The sequence below is a fragment of the Engystomops pustulosus genome, chromosome 5 (genome assembly GCF_040894005.1).
Source record: "Engystomops pustulosus chromosome 5, aEngPut4.maternal, whole genome shotgun sequence".
Classification (NCBI taxonomy): Eukaryota; Metazoa; Chordata; class Amphibia; order Anura; family Leptodactylidae; genus Engystomops; species Engystomops pustulosus.
In genome coordinates, this window is record NC_092415.1 from 155359432 (window position 1) to 155375547 (window position 16116).

Here is a 16116-nt window from a genome sequence, read left to right on the forward strand (position 1 = left end):
GCATTTCCTGCAGTGTCAGCAAATCAAAAAATACGGAATTTACAATATATTAAGATATTAAAATACATTTTTTGAGAAAAGTGTTTATTTCTCATTTAAAAAACCTTTACATTTACATAACTTTTTAGCAGTACAACCACTTTAATAGAGAAAGCAAGTATTTACTCACAATATACATCACAGCAGAACTGTCAGACCCCTTTATACAGTAATAATATAACATTATAGCCTTTGTCTATCCTAATTTTTAATAAATAATTAAAATGTTTAATTATCACTATGTTTCTACAGAATGCCCATGTGGGCCGGTCACAGTGCTCTTTGTTCTGGACAGTTCTGAAAGTGTGGGACTCAATAACTTTACTCTGCAAAAGGAATTTGTCCTCCGTGTGATCACCAAAATCACCAAGCAAGGGAGGAAAATGGTATTGTACAATTTACCCGATTATTTATCTCTTTTAAAAATCATTCAGAAACTTAACATTATTATTAGACATTATTAGACATCTTAATGTAAAGTGTTTGTGCATTTTTGGGGTCAGAGTATCTGTTACTCAAAATATCTCATATTTGGGAAACCTAAACCAGTGGGGCACATTTACTAAGGTCCTTGCGCCTGTTTTTTGTCAGACTTTGCACGTTCTTTCTATTGCAAACTGCTTGCACAGATATTTAAGTAATGTCTGCACCACATTTGTGTCTCCCGCAACCCTTTTGTGGCGCAGGTTCACTAGGCATTGTGCAACACAAATTTGTGCCCTGAAGGGGGCATTCTGGTATTTAGTCAGACCTTGCGCCAGATTTAACATGCAAAGTCTGACAGAAATGTGTTGCACGCCCTTTGTTAAAGGTGAACCTAAAAAAAAGGATGGTGCACTCTGTCAGAGCAGTGCAGGGGGCTCCAGATTCATGCAGAATGGGCGCCAGAAATCCTGAATCTAACGCCCTCTGCACACTATACAGGCAAACTGCATTTAGTGCAGTGTGCACTGTTCTTAGTAAATGTGCCCAGTGTCTCTAGGATCATGAAAAATACTTTTTGTAACAATGTCACACAGTTGTCTACATCTCTGCTTGCTGTCATTCTATAGGACGCTTCATTGTTTACTTCCTGTTGATAAACACCAATACATGGTCATGTGATGTCACACAGGTGCACAGCTCGTTGATATCAGATCAGATACTCGGCACACCGCACTAGGGCACGGCGCACTGGATTCTGACGTCACTGAGCTCTCCGGCACACGCTCACCCTGAGCTGGTGCCATGTATATGTGTCTTAGAACTACAGGATGTCTGTTCTGGAGGTTTGTTCTTAAAGAGAACCCGTCATGCAAAATAACCCCCTAAACTAAATATATTTTCATAAACTGCCATTAGAGAGCATTGCCTCTATCCCTTCATTGTCCCTCTGTATGCCTGTAAACCTAAGCAATGAGGTCCTAAAGCTGTATGCAAATGACCTGTGAAATGTCCAATGAAGTATTAGCATATTCAAGCTGTCCACTCTATTCATGAGTGGGAGGCACAGCCACACCCCCAGTGCTTGACTGACAGCCTGTATAATGGAGTGAGGCTGTATAATGATGTGCTTCCTGGTGCTGGCGCCCCCTGCAGCCTGTGTGTGTATAGGAGAGATACAACAGCTCCAGGCAGCCATGTTATAGCAGAACATGTCAGATTCATGTGTAGCTGATGTCTGTGTCTCTCACCTGTATATTAGGAGGATGCAGCACAGACACACTAGCCATGCTTTACTATACATTACACACAGACCTGAGCAGGGGGAGGAGAGGGGAGGGGGAACAGGAGTGACATCACTGCCTCTGACCATGTGACCAGCCTCATTTACATAATAAAGAATAGATGATTTTACAATGATTAATGTATGAAATAACTAGATAAAGGCTGGGATGGGATCCTTGTGAGCTGCTCCAACAGGTAGAGGTGACAGGACTAGTGGCAGAGACCTGATGACAGGTGTCCTTTAAGTTGAATTTGTATGTAAGTCGGAACTGTATACTTTATCATTGTAACCCCAGACAAAATTTTTTGTTTCTCTGTGACAATTGGATTTTAAAAATGTTGGATTGTCATAAGAACCAAGATTAACAATAAAGCTTAATTGCAGACACATATGATAACTGTTATAGCTGTTTGTTGGAGCCTAAGGCTAAAGTACAGTAAATTACCAACATCCAGAGGTCCGTTTGTAACTAGGGGTCGTCTGTAAGTTGGGTGTTCTTAAGTAGGGGACCGCCTGTACCACTTTTAAGTGGTAGGTTTCCTTTAAAACTATTTAAGTTATCTTATAGCTTTATATCAGAGGCTGTGCATATTTTTATTTCTTTTTTTAGCGGAAGAAGGACATCTAGTGGTGCAGTTTTGTACTGTGTGAAAGTCACAAAGCAATGTGTGATCGCATTCTATGTGTTATTCAATTGCACATGTTTTTTGTTTTTTTTTTAAAGTTCAATAGTTCAATAGTCATAATGCAATACTGTTTTTCCTTTTATGCTTATTATAGTATTCCCTTTAAGATATTTTTATTTACTTTTGTTTTTGTTCTTTCTTTTGCTCCTATAAGAACAAAGAAATCGGAGCTAATCGTTTTGGAATCATTCAGTACAGCCATGAAGGGAGACAAGAGCTTCTTTCCACTGATGACCCCAACATTCCTACACTCAGCCAGTTTAAGAGGTAATAGTTCACAATTTTCACAGTTTTATTGCTATGTAAAGGAAATCTAACATCAAAACCAAGCATGATAAACCATTTAGCATTAATCCAAGCAGTTTGACTGTGGTAATCTTCTTATATTTGTTATACTTCTAAAATCAACTTTTATAATTATGCTAATGTTTCAAAAGGGCTCTAAGGGGAATTACCAGAACACTGTGTAGAAGCATGTCTCCCCCTCCCTCTGCTTCTTCAGCATTTCCCTGTTCCTCTACCTGATGTAATCTCACAGCTGGAGTTAGTTTTTTCACACAGTGGGAAGGGGGAAGTGTTCCTTCCACAGTGACTCTGGTAACACCTCCAGAACCCTTCTGGCTCATTAGTTCAAGTTGAATTTAAAAGATAACAAATATAAAAGGATTACCACAGTCACAGCAGAGTAAGCATCCTTTAAGTGTCCAGAGTAGATTTCCTTTAATATTCATTATCAAGCATAATTTCCTGTGTTATAGTAAAATAGATAACAGGGAATTATCATTACACTTCCCTGTATCTTATGGCCCTCTTCAGGAAATTAATAGCCTCTACTACTGGGATAACATGTCACAAAAAGCCAGCGGATAACATTTTTTATTTTAAATGTGGACTGTATTAATAGTTTTTTGCTATTTACCCCATAACATATTTTAGGCAGTCCCTGGGTTATGGACAAGATCGGGACTGTAGGTTTATACTGAAAGAGGACCTGTCACCCATAAAAAGACACTAAGCTGCTTCCTTTTTTTTAGCAGTGATAAACGTCTAGTTTTATTGGAACCCTACACTGCAGCTAGCAGACACTGCTCTTTAAGTTGAATTTGTATGTAAGTCTGATCTGGTATATTTTATAAATGTACAGTAACTCCAGACCATTTTTTATTGTTTTATATTACAAAGACAACTATAGATAACCATGTTAAATAAAATTGCACCTCACTTGTTGCCCTTGTGACAATTGGATTTTTAAAATTATGGTAACCTATGACAACTTTCTATTCCCCTAGTGGTATATGCACTGTACATCTTTGTTGTAGTAAAGACCTCACAGTGGCTTTAAACCCACCACATACAAAAAAATAATAATAATAATTTGCGTGGTACAAGTTAAATGTAACTTAACACAATAGTTTGTCTTAACATTTTTTTTTATTTTTACACTGCACATGTAAGTTCTTAAACATTTTCAGAAACGTACGTGTACTGTACTGTATGGTACAGCCTGAAAGGGATATTCTCGTCTTGTCACATCCAATTTAATTAATCAGCTATATACATACATGACGTAGTTGAATATTGGCAGATGACCCTAAGTACAAGGAGAAAATTAAAGAGACACAGAGGTGTCAGTTAAAATAATGGGGGTGGTTCACTGGTAACCTGCAAGAGGGGAAGAGTCAAAGCCAGGAGACATGAGTCAGGAAAGCTCATTTGCATATCGTAAAAACGGCTGTAATTAAGGTACAGTTTCCCACTGGCAGTTAATTTTAGGTGATATGGGGAGGATCTGTAACCAGGAGGTATTGTTAGTGAGCAGGGCCGGTTCTAGACAAAGTGGGGCCCTGGGCAAAACTAAAAGTGGGGCCCCAAAATAAAACTATTTTATGACCAGTCACAGTCAGCAAGAGGCTCCTTTAGTATGGTAAAACAAACTGTAATATGAGAATTTTATAGGAGATAGATAAATGATAGGGGGATCTATGGGCAGCATGGTGGCTCCGCGATTAGCACTACAGCCTTGCAGCGCTGGTCAACATCTGCAAAGATTTTGTATGTTCTCTCTGTGTCTGCGTGGGTTTCCTCCGAGTCCTCCGGTTTCCTCCCACACTCCAAAAAATTACTGGTAGGTTGATTAGACTGTGAGGCCCATTGGGGAGAGGGACCGATATTTTCTGAAAGCAGACACTTGCCCCATTTTCAAAATTGCATCAAAGATTTTATAGACATAGGCGCCTTCATGCAATTTTGATTAAAATTGAAACATTTTATTAAAAATACTTAAAATTTGACTTTGATGGCAAAAAATTTTATACAAACATGGACATTTGTAGAGTTCACAAATGTGCCCTATTGATATGTCCACATGAATAAATCCACATAATATCACTAAAACTGTAATAACTAGATATCTGCTTTTCAGCTAGACATTTTTAGACAGTCACAACCTGCAAAATATATCAATAAAACAGAATAAAAAGTAAAGGCGCCATAAAACCTATAGAATTTTGAAAGCAGACAACCAGGCGATGCATTTGGCAATTAACATTCAAAATTTCCTCTAAAATATGTACAAATCCAGATACTTATATAAAGAAAATCTACTTTCCTAAAACAGTAAGATGTGAGGAGATCATACAGACCCCACATGTGTATATTCACCAAAATATGCAGCAAAGGGAACTGCAGAAAATTCACACAGATGTATCAGTGTCTGTTCCTTAGACAATGGTAACCCAAATAAATAACTATATATCCATAAACCCCTCTAATGAGATAATAAGTCACTATTAGATGTGCGCCATTGTATTAGCTGCACAATAACAGAACCCTCCGCGCTTCATAAGAATGAAAGTGAGAATGTCATAACATAGGTGTAAATAATGGAGGATGGGGGGAAATAAAACCTTTATTCCAGAACCTGTGTGTGTTTTAGGTGTTACATATAACTTTATGGACATGTTCTGGTCGCGGTGTAGTCACATTAAGCGAAGGGGATTTAATGTTCATCGTATCAGTCAATTTTCCCAACAAAAAATAACTATCACAAAATAAAAGGGAATAAGAGAGAATGGGCCACATTTATCACTTTTGTGCGCCTAAGTGTAGTAGTTGCGCCTAAATTCTGGCGCACTGTTTTCCAGAATTATCACAAGCTACAACCATCTGTGATAAGGTAATTTCCTGCCTCTTATTAATCACTTTACTTTAACACAGTTTAGGCGCAATTTTGGCGCAATGTTAGATTCAGGCACTTACATGTCATCCTGCTACAAGCTCCTCTCTGCTTCTCCCACATCCCAGAATGAAGATAACACTCACAGCAGCACCCAGGTGTGTGACACCCTGCACCCAGTGACCTCCTCAGCAGGGGATTCTCCTGGAGGGGATCCCCCAGTGCTGGTCTCCTGCTGCACCCCTGTAATTCTGCACAGTTTCCCCCTCAGACACACTGGTGATACTGTGCAGAATTACATGGGGGACACTTGTCAGTACTATGTGCAACATTCTGTAACGCTCTCTTCTCTCTTGCTTTGAGCTCAGGATTCTGCAGAATGTTTTGTAAATAGAAGGTGATGAACTGTAAATAGAGTCTGCAGCTCCTGTCTGCAGAGTATCTAATGACTGTATTATCTGTACTAGTGTCTGCAGAGTATCTCATGTCTGTATGATCTGTTCTAGTGTCTGCAGTGTCTGGATGAGCTTTGCTGCTAGAAATGAGCTGTTCTGCAAAGGGGCTCAGTGCTTTCTTCTCAGTTAACGCCAGCTTCGGGCTGGAGTGTTTTTGCGCCTAAATGAAAAGTCGCAAGTGATGAATATCATTAGGCGCATCAACACATCTGGATTGCTAGGATAAATGAGGGAAAGCTGGTTATTTTTGCTGCGCAGCTAGTTTGGCATTTAGTCGCAAAAATGGCACAAAAACGGTGCGCCTGAATGAAAAGGCGCAAAAACAACAGAAAAAAACGATTGATACATGTGGCCCAAAGTGTGTTCTTAGATTTGCATAGAGAAGGGTTAAAAACATGAATATTAGTTGATATAATCCCTTCTCAAAATGTAGTACTAGTAACATATAAAGTGAATATTTCCATTATCTGTGAGGCGCAGCAGCTCCTGTGTGCAGCAAATGCTCCCTGCAGGCTGATGGCTAAGAATCTGGAGATGGGGGAGACACTTCAGGGGGCTGTATCTCTGGTTCTGTGACTCATAGAACCTCACTTCTTTTTTCCTATGAAAGAAGAGAGTCTCCTCTTTTATATGCATATAAATTTGTGTTTCTAAAATGTAGGAAAACGGAGATATTTATATATAAAAATGGCACCTGATATCCTCACTTTAAACCTGAATATCTCTGGATCCATTGCACCTAGAAACAAAATTCAAGATTCATTTGAAAGAAGAGATTCTCCCCTTTCAGGGGGCCCTTGGCAATTGCCACCTTTGCCTACCCATAGCGCCGGCCCTGTTAGTGAGGGTGGTAAAATGATGGTGAAAGGTTTTCTTTAAATCCTTAGATTGGAAATAGAACAGACATTAAAAGGAAATTTCATAAATGTTATATTTTATTATATATTTGTTGCAATCAGAGTCATGATAAAATAGACCAACTCTTACTCCTCTAAACAGACATTTACATTTACTGTTATTGTTTATTTTCAAATATTATTGCCTTCCTATTTTCAGTGCTGTAAAGGACATGCAGTGGATGGCAGGAGGGACATTCACAGGAGAAGCATTAGATTTTGCAAAGCAAACTTTGGCGGCATCTATACTCACCCATAAAGTGGTAATAGTGATGACAGACGGTAGATTTGACACCCGTGATACCAAATCATTGTCCTCACTTTGTACAGTACCAAATACAAATGTAAGTATTATCCATCTTATCTGGAAAATATGCAAGACATCCTCATTATAAAACCTATAAAGGAGAAAAGTATAGAAAATAATGCTTGAACAATTAATATGACTTTGATCAGGACCAAATTATTAACAAAAAGAAGAAACATGATATTAGAAATAATCAATCTTTCATTTTACAATTAATTCATATGTTAATATTTTTTTTCCTCATAAGGAGATGACAGAGCAGAATATTTGTGGATAATATTAATCTCTGTGAAGTAATCAACACATAGGTTAAGATAAAACTACAGAGGGATTTGTGGAAGCTGGAGGCTTTGGCACTGGAACAGTTAATGAAGTTTAATTTAGATTAGAAATTAGAATTACATTTACCGGTATGTTTTAAATAGTGAAATACTTGTAGAGTGCAGTCATTGACAGTAAACTTTGCTATAAAGATGCCAACTCAAATGAAATAATGAGATGTATACAATGAGATATAGATCCTATTAAATACAAACTTACAATAGCTGTTATACAAATCCCTGCTGGTTTCGGAGTATGTCTACCCGCATGCCACTTTGGGCATGTGGGGGCCAAGACCGGGTGCGGAGCTGGGAGTGTGGGGCGTGCAGCTCCACCAGTTCCAGTCTGGTCTAAAGTTTAGAACTGGCGGAGTTTGCGCCCATATTCACTAAGAAGCCAGAGCCTCTTGTGGGTGAATGTGGGCACATTAGCACCGGCAGAGGGAGTTTTAAGACAGTCTTAATGAATCCCCCCCATGGTGTACAGTTTTTGGCACCAGTGTATGAGAAGGACATAGTTGACCTGGATTGGGTGCAGAGGAGACAGATAACTAAACTTGGGGTTATTCAGTTTTGAAAAAAAAGTGATGACCTTATTACGATGTACAAATATCTTAATGGTGGGGAAGATCTTTCTATTGATCCTTTTATACCTAGGCCTATGGGTAAGAAAAGTGGGCTAGAGCTAGAGGAGAGGTGGTTCTACCATTGCTACAGAAAGGGATTGCTTACTGTAAGAGCAGTGAGACTGTGGAACTATTTGTTTGACATGACCTATTCACAGAAAGAAACATGGAACCTCGCTCAGTGTCTGTAAAACACTTAACATATAAAGCCACAATGAAAAATTGTTGTCATCATGTGAGAAGTGTAAGTTTTACAACATAAAGGTCATTTCCTTTATGCCTGATAGAAAGTGACTATGATTCATAGGAAGTGATTTTACTTTTATCTATATACTATGTGTCAGAAATGTCAAAATTATAACTCATTCTTTAGTCTGAAGTAAACATTTATTTAAGACCAACCCATACATTTATCTGTTTTGAAAGGTATTTATTATATATATGTGACTATTTTATAACCTTTACGTTCATTGGACATTGCTTTCTTTGTTATCTCTTTAGACTTTACACCAACCCACAATCTTTTTAGTATGCTCATGGTAAAGGGAATCAATCCGCTCCTAGGTCACATATAAAAGTGTGGTCTTTTTGGTAAAGTGCCCACAAATTACAGTAAACCAGTAAACAGTAAACTATTACGGTAGTCAGTGACTACATTATTAATCAGACCCCGGTAGAAGTGGACTCTAGGTACTTATAAGTGGCAATTGTGATCATTTGGGTACTGAGCTTCATGATTTCTCTCGCTTATTGATGATGCATTCACTCCTGATGTCTTCATCTTTATTTAAATAGACACACAGCTCCTCATCAAATAATGTTATATACATAAACCCCCTAGATTAATTACTTTAAATAAAGAAAACTATTCAAAATTAATTACGGTATATTATATTCATCAGTGCCTGAACCCCCAATTAACTATTAATAATAAGAATAATAATTCCTTTATTTACATACACACAGATTACACAGTGCTACACACAGCTTGCCAAATCCATAAATTATTATATATTATTATATTTTATGCCACTCTAAATGATATATCATGTCCTCCATTAATGATAACATACAGTACCTCCCTAATGAATAATTTGTACCTGTGCCCTAAAGGGAACCTCTCAGAGTAGGGACACTAAAAAGGTCTTTATGGACCAGTGGTTTAGTATCCCAAATTGCCCTATATTATTTGAGTCCTGGCCTGCAATAAAAAAACAAAACGTACCTCATTCTGGAGCTCTCTGTGTCTCCGGAGTCATTCAATAGAGCTGGCTTAGTGGCGTAGTGAAGCCATGGTGTACTCCGCTGGCTTCAACAAAGCACCATGAAGGTGGGGAGAACACCAGTGCCTTATCGAGCTCTAAATTATAAACATTTTTTTTCCTAGCAAACACAGACCAGGGCCCCCACCACTTTGCCCTTAAATAGGCCACTACTGTATGTGGGTGATTCAGAATCGCCCACAGCATGTGCGATTTCGGATTCCTGGGCGTCAACCTATAGAGCAAGGGAAAAATAAGTTCCCTGCTCTGCCATAAACCTTTGGAGCTCGACCAAGCGCTGGTGGCAATATGCTGCCACCATGAGGCAAGAGGAGGAGGTTATGGGGGAAGATGAGTACAATTTTATTATTTTGCCTAGTGCTGTATATAGTTATTATAGCGGTGCTGTATATAGTTAGGTATTATAGGGGGTGTACATAGTTATTATAGGGGACTGCAGTTAGTTATTATAGGGGGTATATAAAGTTATTATAGGGGGTGGATATTTATTATAGGGGATTGTATATATTTATTATAGGGGACTGTATATATTTATTATAGGGGGACTGTATATATTTATTATAGGGGCTGTATATAGTTATTATATGGGACTGTATATAGTTATTACAGTTGGCTGTATAGTTATTACAGGGAGGGTGTATATAGTTATTATAGGGGTAGATATTTATTTTAAGGGGTTATATATATTTATTATAGGGGTCTGTTTATATTTAATAATCCCTTTATAATCCCTTTATTTATATAGAGCACAAAGACTATGCACAGATTATTTATTATAGGAGACTGTATATATTTATTATAGGGACTGTATATAATTATTACAGGGGGTGTATATATTTATTATAGGGGTCTGTATATATTCATTATAGGGGGCTATATATAATTATTACAGGGAGCTGTATATAGTTATTACAGGGGGATGCATATAGTTATTACAGGGGGGTGTATATAGTAATTATAGTAGGCTGTATATAGTTATCAGAGGGGGGTGTACACTCACCGGCCACTTTATTAGGTACACCATGCTAGTAACGGGTTAGACCCCCTTTTGCCTTCAGAACTGCCTCAATTCTTCGTGGCATAGATTCAACAAGGTGCTGGAAGCATTCCTCAGAGATTTTGGTCCATATTGACATGATGGCATCACACAGTTGCCGCAGATTTGTCGGGTGCACATCCATGATGCGAATCTCCCGTTCCACCACATCCCAAAGATGCTCTATTGGATTGAGATCTGGTGACTGTGGAGGCCATTTGAGTACAGTGAACTCATTGTCATGTTCAAGAAACCAGTCTGAGATGATTCCAGCTTTATGACATGGCACATTATCCTGCTGAAAGTAGCCATCAGATGTTGGGTACATTGTGGTCATAAAGGGATGGACATGGTCAGCAACAATACTCAGGTAGGCTGTGGCATTGCAACGATGCTCAATTGGTACCAAGGAGCCCAAAGAGTGCCAAGAAAATATTCCCCACACCATGACACCACCACCACCAGCCTGAACCGTTGATACAAGGCAGGATGGATCCATGCTTTCATTTTGTTGACGCCAAATTCTGACCCTACCATCCGAATGTCGCAGAAGAAATCGAGACTCATCAGACCAGGCAACGTTTTTCCAATCTTCTACTGTCCAATTTCGATGAGCTTGTGCAAATTGTAGCCTCAGTTTCCTGTTCTTAGCTGAAAGGAGTGGCACCCGGTGTGGTCTTCTGCTGCTGTAGCCCATCTGCCTCAAAGTTCGACGTAGTGTGCGTTCAGAGATGCTCTTCTGCCTACCTTGGTTGTAACGGGTGGCGATTTGAGTCACTGTTGCCTTTCTATCAGCTCGAACCAGTCTGCCCATTCTCCTCTGACCTCTGGCATCAACAAGGCATTTCCGCCCACAGAACTGCCGCTCACTGGATGTTTTTTCTTTTTCGGACCATTCTCTGTAAACCCTAGAGATGGTTGTGCGTGAAAATCCCAGTAGATCAGCAGTTTCTGAAATACTCAGACCAGCCCTTCTGGCACCAACAACCATGCCACGTTCAAAGGCACTCAAATCACCTTTCTTCCCCATACTGATGCTCGGTTTGAACTGCAGGAGATTGTCTTGACCATGTCTACATGCCTAAATGCACTGAGTTGCCGCCATGTGATTGGCTGATTAGAAATTAAGTGTTAACGAGCAGTTGGACAGGTGTACCTAATAAAGTGGCCGGTGAGTGTTTATATTTATTATAGGGGGCTGTAAATAGTTATTATATGGGGCTGTATATAGTTATAATAGAGGACTGTATATAGTATAGGGGGCTGTATATAGTTATTACAGTGGATTGTATATAGTTATTATAGGGGACTGTATATATTTATTACAGAGGAGCTGTATTAAGTTATTATAAGGGGCTTGATATAGTTATTAAAGGGGGCTGTTTATATTATAGGGGGTGTATATATATTTATTACAGGGAGCTGAATATAGGTATTAGGTGGGCTGAATATATATAATTATTACTAGCAACATTTACTTGAATGAAAAATTAGTTTGCACCCAGTGGGCCTCTACCACCCGGCCTTGACACAGACAGAGATGTTATTGGCGATTTGGGACACTTAACCACACAGGTTTTGCTGGTGTGACTCCTAGTAATTAATTTTATTAGTTTAAATTTAATTTATGCTTTTTTCTGCTAGATGTTAGCCTAGGTAGTTTATCCTGCTCTGATGTTTACAAATTCATTCTAATAGTAATATCTGAAACATATATCAGCCCACAAGTGTCTGACTTTGCACTTAAAAGAACGTGGAAACTGCATTTATTTATCAAGTGTGTATAATGTGGCACTAATGTGTGCCACAATTCTGTCTGCTCCACAAAGTGCGCCAAAAAAAAGGTGCACACTTCCCTAGCAGTTCAGAGGGCGCCAGAATAAGGAAGACTCTGGCACACATTTACTACAAACAGTGCAGTCTGTACTATGTGCCAATTGCCAGTGTACAGTCCAGTGGCTGCCAGATTCATGATTTGTGGTGCCCGTTCTATATTAATTTCATGCTCCCTGTACTGCTCCGACAGAGTGCACTTTATTTTTTTTGGTGCACCTTTAACATAGAGTGTGCATAGGATTTTGCATGTTAAATGTGGCACATGGTTCGCCTGAGCACAGGAACGCCCATTTCAGTGTAGAATTTTATGTTGTGTTGTGTATAATGCTGTGTGCGCCACAAAAGTGTTTCTGACACTGTTATATACATATTATGCTGTACAAAGTGCAGCATAACATGCACAGTAAATAATAGTGCATATCCTCCTTCTTTAAGTTTGTAAGGTCAGATGCTGGGGCCCCCTGACACTGTGGGCCCCATATCTGTTATGAATGCTACCGCTGTACTGTACTTACGCCCCTGGTACAGACTGCACTAGCTGTGATAAATGGGGGCCAAGGTGTGTACCCATATCTAATATGAAGTAATATGAACTACAATTTTCTGTTCACAGGTGGTGGGCATTGGTGTAGGAGACCTGTTTAAGCGAGCACCACACATGAAGGCTTTAGAGGAGATCACGTGCCAGGGGAGCAGAGTTCAGGGAATGGAGCTGCTAATAACAGAGTATGAAGAACTGCTGGATGAGACCACTCTGGATAATATTACAAGATATTCTTGTAAAAGTGGGTTTCCTAGACGTTTTCTTGGTCTTAAGTGCAAAGTAAAATGTATATTTAACTTCTTCATAATGTTCTGTTTTCTTTCAGATTCCAGATGTCCTGACTTCACATGTCAAGGTATGGGATCATTATTTACATCATATCATGTGATAAGATAAGATTTAAAAAGTTAACAACTCCCCATTATCAGGCTCCAGAGGCAGTGGACCACCACGGACAATGGCGTAAGCCGACACCTGGCACCGGAATCTAAGTGGCACCCGGTTTTCACCAGAACCCACCGCTAAGTGGTTTGGACTTGCTGCATCATGGTACCACCGGGTCGTTCCACGGGTGCAAATTTGTCCTCGGTGGCAGCCAAGGCAAGATACAAAGAAGTTAGGCAAAATCGTGGTTGGGGACAGGGAGGAGGTTGAGACAGGCAACACAGGATAAACGTCAGGAACAAAGCAGGAGGTCAGGACAGGCAGCACGGAGTCACGGTCAGGAAGGGAATCGGGGTCACAAGGGGAAAACAGCAGACATGCACTAGGCAACGACACAAGCTTTCTCAGAGGCATTTGTGTGGTGTGGTGGAAGAGGTAGGGTGTGCTGGAAGAGGCTGGTTTAAATAGCATTCTGGGAAAATGGTCAGTGCCAATTAATGGCGCACTGGCCCTTTAAATCTTGCAAAGCCAGCACAAGCGCCCTAGAAGCCGGGAACATATGCACACGGCCGATGGAGCAGAGACAGGAGCGGGGACAGGTAAGAGGCACGGGCGCACCCATTGCTCCAAGACCACTGCTTTCCCTAGCATTTCTTTACTTTAAAGTCCTGTGTGGACATGAGAATACAGGACAGAACACCAATCAAGCTAACACATTTGGTAAAGATAGATGTCAGTATGACTAGACATTCTTACATAGGAACTGCTTGCATGGCAACCTTTACCTGCTGCAAAATAATTATAATTATTACCACAGAACTATAGAAAGATTCATTTGGGGAAGTGTAACATCTGTGTTAGCATCTTCTTCGGTCCATACTGTGAGACTTAGGAGACACTGTTTTTGCTGAGGCCTCCTCTGCAGCTCTGCTCTGGACCAGCAAGAGTTAAACAGCTATGACTGACAGAGCTTTTTCCCAATCATTTGCTCATAAATATCCTACCCTCAGTTTGTTCTCTGCCGGTTAATATTAATCCTTGCCTACATCGTACCTTGTGAGAGTGTGACCCTGCATATAAATTCTTGGTATTTTAATCTTGGCTTTTGTTTATGACTATTTTTTGTATCACCGACCCTGAACTGCATTGCTGTATCTCGAGTGACCTTGATTGTTGACAATTCTTCTGTGGTGTATGGTTTGTTCTATTTCGGGTTTTCACATTGGTGTAGGGAGGGACTGACACCCAATCACTGGCCACTGTTTAGAGTTGACCCAGTATGTAGGCAGGGATAGTATGGGGGTTCAGTTTTAGGGCTCACTTCCTTGTCCGTGTACTGTCATTACAGGAAGTATTATGCAAAAATGAACTAAATGTTGTTTGTCACATGACTTTCAACCATTTCATCTCATTTTATTTCAGTTGAGTTTGATGAACCTACTGACATTGTCTTCTTGATGGATGGCTCCACCAGTGTTGGTTATAGCAACTTTGAAAAAGTAAAGGAGTTTGTAAAAATTGCAACATCCAAGATCCTATCAGAAGACATGAACTTAAACAACATGCTACAACTGGCTGTGATTCAGTACAGCAATACAGGAGCACAGAAACTTGAAGTACCTTTCACCAGTAACTTGGAGGATGCAGTGTCTTATTTATCAAAGGTTACATATATAGATGAGTCCACAGACCTACCTGATGCTTTAAAGTACTTGTTGAAGTTTTTGAATAGTAATGGGAGACCGAATGTAAGGAGGAAAGTCATAATATTTTCTGACGGCAGATCTTCAGGAACTGCGCAGAACCAGATTGCGGCACAGGCAGCAGCAGTATTAGATCCCAGGACTGAACTGTTTGCAATAACTGTGGGCACCTTCTATGAACTTGGCATTTGTCAGTTAGTGAGTGGAAGGCAAAGTAACTTTAATTTCAATAATATTGAGGATAAGATTTTCCGTGTTTCTGAGTACAACGAACTACCAAGGAGAAGAATTTTGCAAAGCCTTTTAAAGAAAATCACACAATCTATTTAGAACAATAATTACTTGCATTTTTGTAAACCTAACTGGGCTAAAATATACAATAAAGAATGTCTGTCACATTTTGACAGAATTTTAATTTCTATTACATTAAAAGTTCAAAATTTGAAAAATTTAAAAAGATGTTATAATTTGTGTTGAGTACAATGTATTTGTTTTGATTTTTTTGCGTCCCATATGTTCCTGTGTTGCCCTTCTACAAAGTGACATTATATATTTGACCTATTTTCGTGCCCTCGCTTCTCTAGTTGAAATGTTCGGTTAACTTACTTCAATCCAGTTTACGTAAAATCGAAATCTAAAAAACATTCCACAAAACCCTATTTATTCTACATGGGTGGAATCTATTATTCCACCCATGACAGAAAGGTTTTACTGATACATTTACTTGCTTCTTACACCAAATGTTGACCCTCCCATCAACATGGTGCAGCAAAATGGTAGATTCACACAGACCAAACTTTGTTTTCCAATGTTCTCCTACCCAACAGAGCACAGGCTGCAATGGGATTTTCACACCAAAATGTTATGCTTGTTCTACGAATGATTGGGGCGACATTGTGGTCAGTGGTGTTGTGATAGGTAAATATTATTTAGGCACACAGTGTTGTTCTCTATAGGACACTATATTCTAAGTCACTATGGTATTTTTAGGGATGCAGTGGGAAAATGTGTTACATGGGGTTGAAGACATTTAGGGGGCAGCCTTGCATTGCAGTTAAAACTGGATGGCAATTAGGTTTTAGGTGCAGTTTTGTTAATTTAACAGATGGCAGATAACT

At 39.4% G+C, this 16116-nt stretch overlaps 1 protein-coding gene across 1 annotated transcript; it reads left to right on the forward strand.

The window, feature by feature from the left end:
• The first annotated feature begins 254 nt into the window (after positions 1-254).
• Positions 255-15455, forward strand: LOC140133382 (collagen alpha-1(VI) chain-like). The gene is made up of 6 exons (XM_072153495.1): positions 255-425; positions 2588-2700; positions 7120-7303; positions 12981-13152; positions 13237-13266; positions 14718-15455. The coding sequence occupies exons 1-6, from the start codon at positions 264-266 to the stop codon at positions 15326-15328; spliced, it is 1272 nt and encodes a 423-aa protein (XP_072009596.1). The 5' UTR covers positions 255-263; the 3' UTR covers positions 15329-15455.
• The last annotated feature ends 661 nt before the right edge of the window (positions 15456-16116 follow it).